Consider the following 10,943-nt stretch of genomic DNA (forward strand, 5'->3'; position numbering starts at 1 on the left):
TGGTCTCTTCTTAGGTACATTGTATCTGGGTTCTCTCTTCCACCAATAAAAGGGACGTCACTAGATAACTGAAAAATTGTTGAGTGTGGCAGAAAACATCAATCAATCGTCAACAAATGGCATGGCATATCTTCTAGAATTAACACTGGATGAACCATATATTATAGAATAAACAAGTATTCATTGTGTACAGTGAGAGGGGCGTCAATTTAATTACCTTGAAGAAGAAGTAAAGAAATTATTTCACTTGAACGTTTCATACAAAGCGACTTACAAGCCTTGAATTACAAAACCTTATTAGTGTGTTACTGGTCATTTTAGCCACAAAATTTGAAATAATTGTTTGTATGGGGTATTGGGAATAGTACCATTAATCGGTACCATTTCAATGGGGGGGGTTGGGGTTACCTGTTTTCCGAAACTAACAAGCATGGATGCCATTTTCAGAGTGTGCAAGTTTATTGTGTTCTTCGATGTTTTTAGTCATCAACATTGTAGGCCATTTGAAATAAAATTTCTTGCATTAGCCTAATTCCTGGATATGTATGTTAAAAGAATACTCATCGTTTTGTTAATATAAGGTGTCTTATTACATCAAGACTTATATTTTTTACGAGTCTACATCACAAGATGGCAATTTAAATGTTATATGAAATTTTGGCATCAATTTGTCAATCATCGTAGCTTAGTGAGTAAAGTATCAGGTTATTGACATCTAGGTCTGAAAGAGTCTTATTCACATGTATTGAAATGATTTTTTATAATATCCAAAATAGCATATTCTCTGCTTTTTGACATAAATATCATATCTTTTATAATCAAATCATTTTGGGATGATTCAAGAAAACTCTCAAGCTGTAGTGAGTCACCTGGAAGTTCTCAGTTTCTTATCGGACTTACTGTCTGGCCATATTTAATCCTAGAATGCTTATGTAACAGCGGTTTCTTGGCAAGTTTGCTTAAAAGTGATGAACAGAACGAGTAAATCAACCACTAAGGGTATCTGGCAATGCAATTGACTCATTTACGTATGGACATTTCCTTTCTCTTTGATATTTTTATGCCCCCCTTTAAAGAAGAGGGGCATGTTGCTTTGACCATATGTTGTCCGCTCAATATCTTGTGAACCATTCACTTCATTGTAATGATATTTCACATGTGGGTTGGTTATGAGTAGATGAGGACCCCTATTAATTTTCATGTCAAAGGTCAAGAGTCAATCTACTCTATTGGTACAGTAGATGACCCCTATTGATTTTGAGGTCGCATGGTCAAGGGACACAGGAATATACTGTCCGCTCAATATCTTGAGAACTCTTTGCTTGACAGACATCAAACTTGGTACACTGGTACATCTTAAAGAGTGGATGAACCCTATTGATTTTGAGGTCACATGGTCAAAGGTTAAGGGTCAAACTGGACATAGTAAAATACTGTCTGCTCAATATCTTGAGAACCATTTACTTGACAGACATCAAACTTTGTACACTGGTATATCTTAAAGAGTAGATGACCCTTATTTATCTTGAGGTCACATGGTCAAGGGTCAAACTGGAAACTCGATGCTGGCATACTTTTCAGGAAGCGTTAATACTATGACAAAATGAAGTTTATTTCTTAAATATCTGTCATTGATTTTGTGTTGTATGGGACTCCCTTTTTAGCTCACCTGAGCTGAAAGCTCAAGTGAGCTTTTCTGATCACCCGTATTCCGGCGTCCGTCCGTCTGTGAACTTTTCACATTTTCAACTTCTTCTCAACAACCACTGGGCCAATTTCAACCAAAGTTGGCACAAAACATCCTTAGGTAAAGGGAATTCTAAATTGTTAAAATAAAGGGCCAGGCCACCTTCCAAGGGGAGATAATCAAGAAAAGGTAAAAATAGGGTAGGGTCATTAAAAAATCTTCTTCTCAAGAAACACTGGGCCAGAAAAGGTGAAATTTATAGATAAGCTTTATTAGGTAGTGCAGATTCTAAATTGTTAAAATCATGGCCCCCGGGGGTCGGATGGGGCCACAATAGGGGATCAAAGTTTTACATACAAATATATAGGGAAAATCTTTAAAAATCTTCTTCTCAAGAACCACTGAGCCAGAAAAGCTGAGATTTATATGAAAGCTTCCTTATATAATGCAGATTCGAAATTGTAAAAATCATGGCCCCCTGGGGTAGGATGGGGCCACAATAGGGGATCAAAGTTTTACATACAAATTTATAGGAAAAATCTTTTAAAATCTTCTTCTCAAGAACCACTGAGCCAGAAAAGCTGAGATTTATATGAAAGCTTCCTGATATAGTGCAGATTCAGGTTTGTTAAAATCATGGTCCCCGGGGGTAGGATGGGGCCACAATAGGGGATCAAAGTTTTACATACAAATATATAGGGAAAATCTTTAAAAATCTTCTTCTCAAGAACCATTGGGCCAAAGAAGTTCACATTTACATGAAAGCTTTCTGACATAGTGTAGATTCAAGTTTGCAAAAACCATGGCCTCCAGGGGTAGGTTTGGGGCCATAATAGGGACTACGGTTTTACATGCAAATAGATATGGAAAATCTTCTGATATGGACCAAGGTGACTCAGGTGAGCGATGTGGCCCATGGGCCTCTTGTTCTAATGGATGTGGTCGTAAGCTTAAATAATTAACCTTTTTGATTGTATATATTTGGTGAAAATTGCCTAATGCAATGTCTGAACAATCCATTTCACTGGGCATATCAAGCCTTATTTTCGTTCTTAATTTCATATTTTCATTGCTTTTTAGCTCACTTGAACCGAAGGTTCAAGTGAGCTTTTCTGATCGCTTTTTGTCCGTTGTCTGTCTGTCTGTCTGTTAAACTTTTCACATTTTCGACTTCTTCTCCAGAACCACTGGGCCAATTTCAACCAAACATGGCCAAAAGCATCCTTGGGTGAAGGGCTTTCAAGTTTGTTCAAATGAAGGGCCATGTCCCTTTCAAAGGGGAGATAATCACAAAAATGCAAAAATAGGGTGGGGTCATTTAAAAATCTTCTCAAGAACCACTGGGCCAGAAGAGCTGAAATTTACCTGAAAGCTTCCTGACATATTGCAGATTCAAGTTTGTTCAAATCATGGCCCCTGGTGGTAGGATGGGGCCACAAGGGGGGATCAAAGTTTTACATACAAATATATAGCGAAAAACTTTAAAAATCTTCTTCTCAAGAACCACTTAGCCAGAAAAGCTGATTTTTACATGAACACTTTCTAACATAGTACAGATTCAAGTTTGTTCAAATCATGGCCCCCGGGGGTAGGATGGGGCCACAAGGGGGGATCAAAGTTTTACATACAAATATATAGTTAAAATCTTTTTCTCAATAACCACTGAGTCAGAAAAGCTGATATTTACAAGAAAACTTTCTGACATAGTGCAGATTCAAGTTTGTTCAAATCATGGCCCCCGGGGGGTAGGATAGGGCCACAAGTGGGGGGGGGGGGGGGTCAAAGTTTTACATACAAATATAGGAAAAAGCTTTAAAAATCTTCTTCTCAAGAACCATTGGGCCAAAGAAGTTGACATTTACATGAAAGCTTTCTGACATAGTGTAGATTCAAGTAAACTTGCAAAGGGTAGTTTGGGCCATAATAGGGACTAAGGTTTTACATGCAAATATGTATGGAAAGTCTTAAGATATGGGCCAAGGTGACTCCGGTGAGCGATGTGGCCCATGGACCTCTTGTTACACTCAGTCTGTTTCTTCTGACACACGGGTGTATTCTGACAAAATATTTTTATCCCAGTGCATGTCGGATTAGAAAGGATTCACTGTATAACTTTTTTGGTTGATATTTCTTTGTTAGTTATTTTTTAGTTTCTTCAGTTCAGATATCCTCTTAGACAACCAGGCCACATATTTCAGTCAGTACTAAAAAGGCAAAATAAAACTATGTCTGTTATAAAAACTAATTGTTGAGTATTTAATAGACAGAATCTTTGTAACCAGATACATGCATTTTAATTTTGATGTTATATTTTCAGGCTTTTACGGCTTTAGAAGACATTGACACATGTATCCAAATCTTAGAATCCAATGACTGGAATTTAATGGTATGTGTTTTTGTGGAGAAGTATAAATTACACTGCAGTCAATATTAATTTGTTCAGTACATGGAGAATACAAATAATTGGGGGATGCAATGTTTTAATAATAATACCATATTTATATAGCACCCTTTTCATACACTATGTACCCTCAAAGGTGCTTGAAGTACTATAATTTATCTTGGCATCCTTCAACATGGTAATTAATTGATTTTGTATCCTAAAACCTTCACAATTTAATGTTAATTTATTATTGATTTTAAAACATGGTTCTTAGAAGAATTCAAGGAGCACTTTTTCCATGTTTAACATTTGATTAATTTTGACAGAGAGCAGTGAACAGTGTGATGCCTGGGACTGATGGTGGAGTATCACCCATGGGCGGAGAACCCCCACCCTCAGTCTTTGAGGATATAAGCCCCCCTCCTTACTCTGCCTCATCGCCAGACAATGACAACAACGTGGCAGATGCCAGGGCTTTTTTCGATGCTAGCTCTGCCTCAGAATGCAATGTTGCCATCCCATCTACAAGTAATTCATCCCCAAAGCGGCGACATCCAGGGGGTGGACCTAGACCGAGGATATTAAATTTCAAAGTGGAATACAGAGATCAGAATTTTTACTATAATGTTGGAGATAATGAAAAAATTGGTAATATTATAATTCATACACCTTTTGAGCCTTTCATGTGCTTTTCCGATTGCTGTTTGTCCATTGTTTATCTAGTTAGCTTCAACATCTTGTTAAAGGGACTGATTCACAATTTTTGAAAAAAGATTTTCGTTTTTTATGTTAAACATTAAAAATATAACTCATTTAATGGGGACAGCCAAAATTTGTACCTTCTGAAGTCAAGAATAAAAGCAATATTTTAGCCTTAAATCTGTGTTATGTAAAGAAAGACTTGAGTCTTTTTATGTATACAAACAAACCAGTGAAATATTTATCTTGTAATATAAAGCATCTTAATTTTGCATAGTCACAAATTTTAACTTTTAGATGGCACATTTTACCCAACGAATGCTTGAAATGTGACAGATGTAACAAACTTGGATCGATATCCATTTCTTTTGAAAATTTTGTAAACAATAACATACCGCAGTCTTTGATCAGAAAACAAATATTAAACTCTCTAAAATGAGCTTTTATGATAATGCATAACCTTAATTTTCATGTGAAATCTTTTAAACACATTAAACAATAGATTTTGATCATTAAAAGTTAAAAACAAAATTTTGGGGGAAATCGTGAATCAGTCCCTTTGAAAACCACAATAAACAATGAATTATGAGGAATCCATTGAAAATCTTCTCTTTGATTGCTGGACTAAAAATGAAAAAAAACCTCCTGTTAAATCTTCGATGAAGAGATGGAGAATTAATTTCTCAGGGCAAGGGGGCCACAATAAGGATCATGTTTTAGAATTTATAGAATATATTAAAAAAAATCTTTTAAAAAGAAACAAGGCAACAGATTTGTCAAATTAATGTGTAAGAATCCTTATTTACTGTAGGTTAAAGTTTTTGTAACCAAATCCCCAACTGAGGTCGTTATGAGGACACAGAAAGACATTTAAGGAATGCAAAGTTATATGTAGGCATATATAAGAAAAAAAGTCTGCTTTCTTAAAGAGCAGGCAAGCTTCACATTCATGCTTCAATACGTTGTTTAGATTCAGTATTGCATACGCGGGAGTTGATGATAGGGGTGGGGTAATTTTAAGAGTTTATTCATCAGAATGTAATACCGATAATGAAGCATGCTACCACACCATTTGTGCGAAACGCTGAACAGTTTCTATGAAACGCTACACAATTTCTATGAAATGCATGGTTTGCACGAAATGAAGAATGATTTGCACAAAATGATGAATGGCTTGCACAAAATGATGAATGGCTTGCACAAAACACTGCCTGCTTTATAAAGAGTGCACAGTTTACACGAAACGGTAGAAGTAGTTTGCATGCTCTGTGAACAGTGCGTACTGAAACGGTAGGCATGTCCTACAAACATTCGGTATTATTCACAGGGGCTAAGCCCGTTTTGGGCCCGAACTCTGTGATACCATAAATATAGAAAGGGGTCTAACTCTGACACAGATAAAAAAACTAACCACTCGCTTCAAATGCCTCAAAAATCTTAAACTAGGTAAGCTATGCGTAGTTTGTCGTTTTCCTTGCATAGATTAATGTTTTAACTACTTGCATGCCAATTTTCAAGTCACTGGTTCTTAACATAACAAAGATATACGTCATCGTTCTCTCGATTTCACTTGTTTATTTTTACTAGGACATTTACCGGTCCAGGTCACGGAGTCGTTTCTCGCCTATGACAGCAGCGAAATTCAGACTAGTATGGAAGATTTTGGACCTGTCAATTAAAATTTCACATCAATTATACGCTACCTACTTCCTCATATTTTAATAATGTTCTTCGTGTAGACGTTACACGACTTATTTTTCCTCAGCAGTATCAACTGTTGACAAGATCTGCCATTTTAATGAATACACTAAATACCCGAAATGTCTAAAACTTTAAAGAAGGGGAAAATGGGTAATAATAATCTAAATGAAATAGAATAAACAAAAACAAAAAATTATAAAAGCCAAGAAATAATGTTCAATTTCCTTCTCTAAGTGCAATATCACAAGAATAATGTTTTGATCAGTTTTAAGGTATTTGAGATTTTAAGTCTATCGGGTATTTAGTGCGTTCATTAAAACGGCAGCTCTTGTCAACAGTTGATGCTGCTGAGGAAAAATAAGTCGTGTAACGTCTACACGAAGAACATTATTAAAATATGAGGATGTAAGTAGCGTATAATTGATGTGAAATTTTAATTGACAGGTCCGAAATCTTCCATACTAGTCTGAATTTCGCTGCTGTCATAGGCGAGAAATGACTCCGTGACCTGGACCGGTATATGTCCTAGTAAAAATAAACAAGTGAAATCGAGAGAACGATGACGTATATCTTTGTTATTTTAAGAACCAGTGACTTGAAATTTGGCATGCAAGTAGTTAAAACATTAATCTATGCAAGGAAAACGACAAACTACGCATAGCTTACCTAGTTTAAAATTTTTGAGGCATTTGAAGCGAGTGGTTAGTTTTTTATCTGTGTCAGAGTTCGGGCCCAAAACGGGCTTAGCCCCTGTGATATTATTAGGTTTTTTATGGAGGTGATTCAAACCTGAAATAATATCAATATGATAATAATAATTTTGAATTGCCAAAAAAAGTTGAGAAAGAAACAATAATGATGCATTATGAAATGAATATTCATGTCCCAATATGGTAAATCTCTCATTTTCAATCAATTACGAACAAATAAAAATATTCATGTGAACTTTCATTTTTGCTAATTAGTTCAATGACTTATAATGGCAGGTAACAAAGCATTTCAAAATAAGCTTAGCAATTAAAAGATGAAGTTAAGCAAAAATTGGATTGTCATATTTGTAATGACAATCATTTTACTAGATACATATTGATTCTATGGTTCTTAGGCAAGACTGAAACATTAGAGGGGGGGGGGGGGGGTTGTTGTTATTTAATGTACAAGTGGACTCCTATCAGGATTGAACTCCATTGTGTACTTTTGAACATGTTACTTTTATATGTTTGTAATACACCTATCAACTTTTCGCACAAGGTACGTCCCTTGTCCACCATCTCCTGGTAAAAAATAGTATTTCTCTACATTGGACTTTGTAATTTTTTGATTTGTAGCTTTGCCATAAATTGTTATTTTTCCATCAATTGCAGTCAACTACAATAATGTTCCAGGATGGAGCAACCCATTAACCTGTAATAGCTTTTTCACTGATTGACCTTGCAAAGGGACGTAACTTGCAGCAAAGTGTTGATACGACTATTTGGACCTTACTGTCTTGTGCAGTTATTTTTGAAAAACAAATATTTTTACAAACATCCCATTTATTATGTCTTGGAATTTGCATACAATATTCAAGTTACACACCTGTCATTTCATTCTTGAAGTTGTCGCAAAAAACAATTTTGAAAAATAATATAGAATAATGAAACACAATTAAACAAGTTATTTTTATATGTTGTGAAGAAAGGACTATTGAAATTGCTTCTAGGGCTACAAATTTAACGGGTTTTAGCTCACCTGAGCCGAAGGCTCAAGTGAGCTTTTCTGATCAAAATATGTCCGTTGTCTGTCGTCGGCAGTGTTGTCGTCATTGCAAACTTTTCACATTTTTATCTTCTCCTCCAGAACCACTGGGTCAGTTGCAACCAAACTTGACACAAAACATTCTTGGGTTAAGGGCTTTCAAGTTTGTTCAAATGAAGGGCCATGCCCCATTCAAAGGGGAGATAATCACAAAAATGCAAAATTAGGGCAGGATCATTTTTTTATTATTATTTTTTTTTATTAGCATTGTCCATTGTACAAATAGAAATTAAGTGCATCATATTATATACTTTTATAGGTAAGATGTACAATGGATATATAATCACTCATACCAACCATTCATACTCCACTCATACATTTCAAAATTAACTGAAATTTTACCCCAAAAAATAATTATTGAGGTTGCTATAATAGTATCAAAAAAATATAAATTTATAAAAGAAATGCAATAAAAAATATACTATTCAGTGGGTTCAAATATATTGTTCCACAAATTCCATTGTTTTTCAAAAGATAATTGATTGGAATTGTAAATAGATATACACCTTTCAATACTGTATTTTATTTTCAAATGGTTCAAAAGACCTAAAATGTTTAGTGTTTTACCTTGTAATGAGGTATTGAAAATATGCTGTTTAGTATACAAAATAATAAAGTTAATTTTCGTGTTGTCTTTAGTAAGTGGTAATTCTCCTAAAATTATATTTTTAAAATTAAAACCAATCCTTTTTGAAGTAGTCCTGTAAATATGCAAACTTAAAGCTCTCCAAAGATCCAATACCTCATTACAACTCACAAACATATGTTGAATAGTTTCTGTTTCTTTTTTACACAAGTTACAAACATCTGATGTTTTGATTTGAATTTTTTTGAGATAGTATCCGACAGGAAGAATTCTGTGAAGAAGTCGGTACTGTAGCCACTGTACAGAGGAATCTGATGTAGTTTTAAAACAAACTTTGAAAACATCCTTTATGCATATATTTTATCATTGACACCATGGGGAGATAACTCTACATTCCACTTTGGTAGGGCAGGATCATTAATAAATCTTCTTGAGAACCACCAGGCCAGAGGAGCTGACATTTACATGAAAGCTCCCTGACATAGTGCAGATTCAAGTTTGTTCAAATCGTGGCCCATTGGGGTAGGATGGGGCCACAATAAGGGATCAAAGTTTAACAAAGAAATATTTGGGGAAAATCTTTAAAAATCTTCTTCTCAAGAACCACTGAGCCAGAAGACCTAAGATTTACATGAAAGCTTTCTGACATAGTGCAGATTCAAGTTAGTTCAAATCATGGCCCCCAGTGGTAGATTGGGGCAGATTCTAGTTTGTTCAAATCATGGCCCCCAGTAGTAGGTTGGGGCTACAATAGGGGATCAAAGTTTTACTTGAAATATATAGGAAAAATCTTTAAAAATTTTCTTCTCAAGAACCACTGAGCTAGAAGAGCTAAGATTTATATGAAAGCTTCCTGACACAGTGCAGATTCAAGTTTGTTCAAATCATGGCCCTTGGGGTAGGTTGGGGCCACAATAGGGGATCAGAGTTTTACAGAAATATGTAGGGAAGATCTTTAAAAATCTTCTTCTCAAGAACCACTGAGCTAGAAGAGCTGAGACTTACATGAAAGTTTCCTTACATAGTGCAGATTAAAGTTTGTTCAAGTCATGGCCTCCCGGTGTAGGATGGGGCCACAAAAGGGGATCAAATTTTTTCGTAGAAATATACAGGGAAAATCTTTAAAAATCTTCTCAAGAACCATTGGGCCAAAGAAGTTGACATTTGCTTGAAAGCTTTCTGACATAGTGCAGATTCAAGTATGTAAAAATCATGGCCTCCGGGGGTAGGTTGGGGCCTCATTAGGGACTAAGGTTTTACATACTAACATGTATGGAAAGTCTTCAGATATTGGCCAAGGTGACTCAGGTGAGCGATGTGGCCCATGGGCCTCTTGTTGCTTTGTCTGGTGGTATCAATATCATTTGTTTAAAAAATTTGCCTTATTTTGACTGTTTAAAGTCCACCTTTGTGTCATTTTAAAATAATTACTTCAATTCCAATCAATATTCACCTTTCCCAGGTCCCATATCAGAGTGAAGTTTTGCATGCTTATCATGGTCTGTAAGTTTCTAGGGGTGTGACTTGAACAGTTTGCACATTTCTATGGGAGTGGCTTGATCTTGCACGAACGATTCTTACAAGGAATGCTTTGAACAGTTTGCCGGAAGTGATGAATGGTTTGCACAGAATGCTTTGGAATGTAATAGCATGCTTCAGCGTCTGTTGTATTGGTAGCCACAATGATGGATCAATAGTGTGTACGATTCACATTATGTTGGACCAAGTTGACTTTAATGAATGTCTTTGACAATTGTTCACTTGTCTGTTGTGTCTGAAGTCCTACTTGTTTAGTACTTGTAGGTACATGTATGTAGAACAATTTCCATTCAAATTCTTGTTTGACAGAGCAGATATCTTTTACAAAAAACTCCTGTGAGTTTTGTTTTTAATGCTGATACCTACATGTATGTATGAATGACCTGATTAGACTGTAGTATTACCTTTTACACCAGGCAAAGTGAAAGAACTCTTGTCTCAGGAAATCGGTGTACCTCCAGACAAACAGAGCTTACGAGGCTGGAGCACAAGGAAAACGAGGGTGGAAGATGATGTAAGTTATCCATCGGTTCTCTGAAAGACATTAAACT

General features: G+C 35.7%; 2 protein-coding genes across 2 annotated transcripts in view; both read left to right on the top strand.

Moving 5' to 3' along the window:
• The window catches only part of LOC125670090 (uncharacterized), a 675,065-nt gene that overhangs the window by 28,182 nt on the left and 635,940 nt on the right, over window positions 1-10,943 (top strand). The gene's annotated exons all lie outside the window — the stretch shown is intronic.
• LOC125669399 (FAS-associated factor 1-like) overlaps window positions 1-10,943 on the top strand; it is a 34,481-nt gene that overhangs the window by 2,832 nt on the left and 20,706 nt on the right. Inside the window, exons 2-4 of the mRNA XM_048903863.2 lie at window positions 4,005-4,073; window positions 4,397-4,718; window positions 10,809-10,906. Of these exons, the coding sequence (XP_048759820.1) occupies window positions 4,005-4,073; window positions 4,397-4,718; window positions 10,809-10,906 (489 nt within the window). The remainder of the gene's footprint in view (window positions 1-4,004; window positions 4,074-4,396; window positions 4,719-10,808; window positions 10,907-10,943) is intronic.

The sequence above is a fragment of the Ostrea edulis genome, chromosome 4 (genome assembly GCF_947568905.1).
Source record: "Ostrea edulis chromosome 4, xbOstEdul1.1, whole genome shotgun sequence".
Taxonomy (NCBI): Eukaryota; Metazoa; Mollusca; class Bivalvia; order Ostreida; family Ostreidae; genus Ostrea; species Ostrea edulis.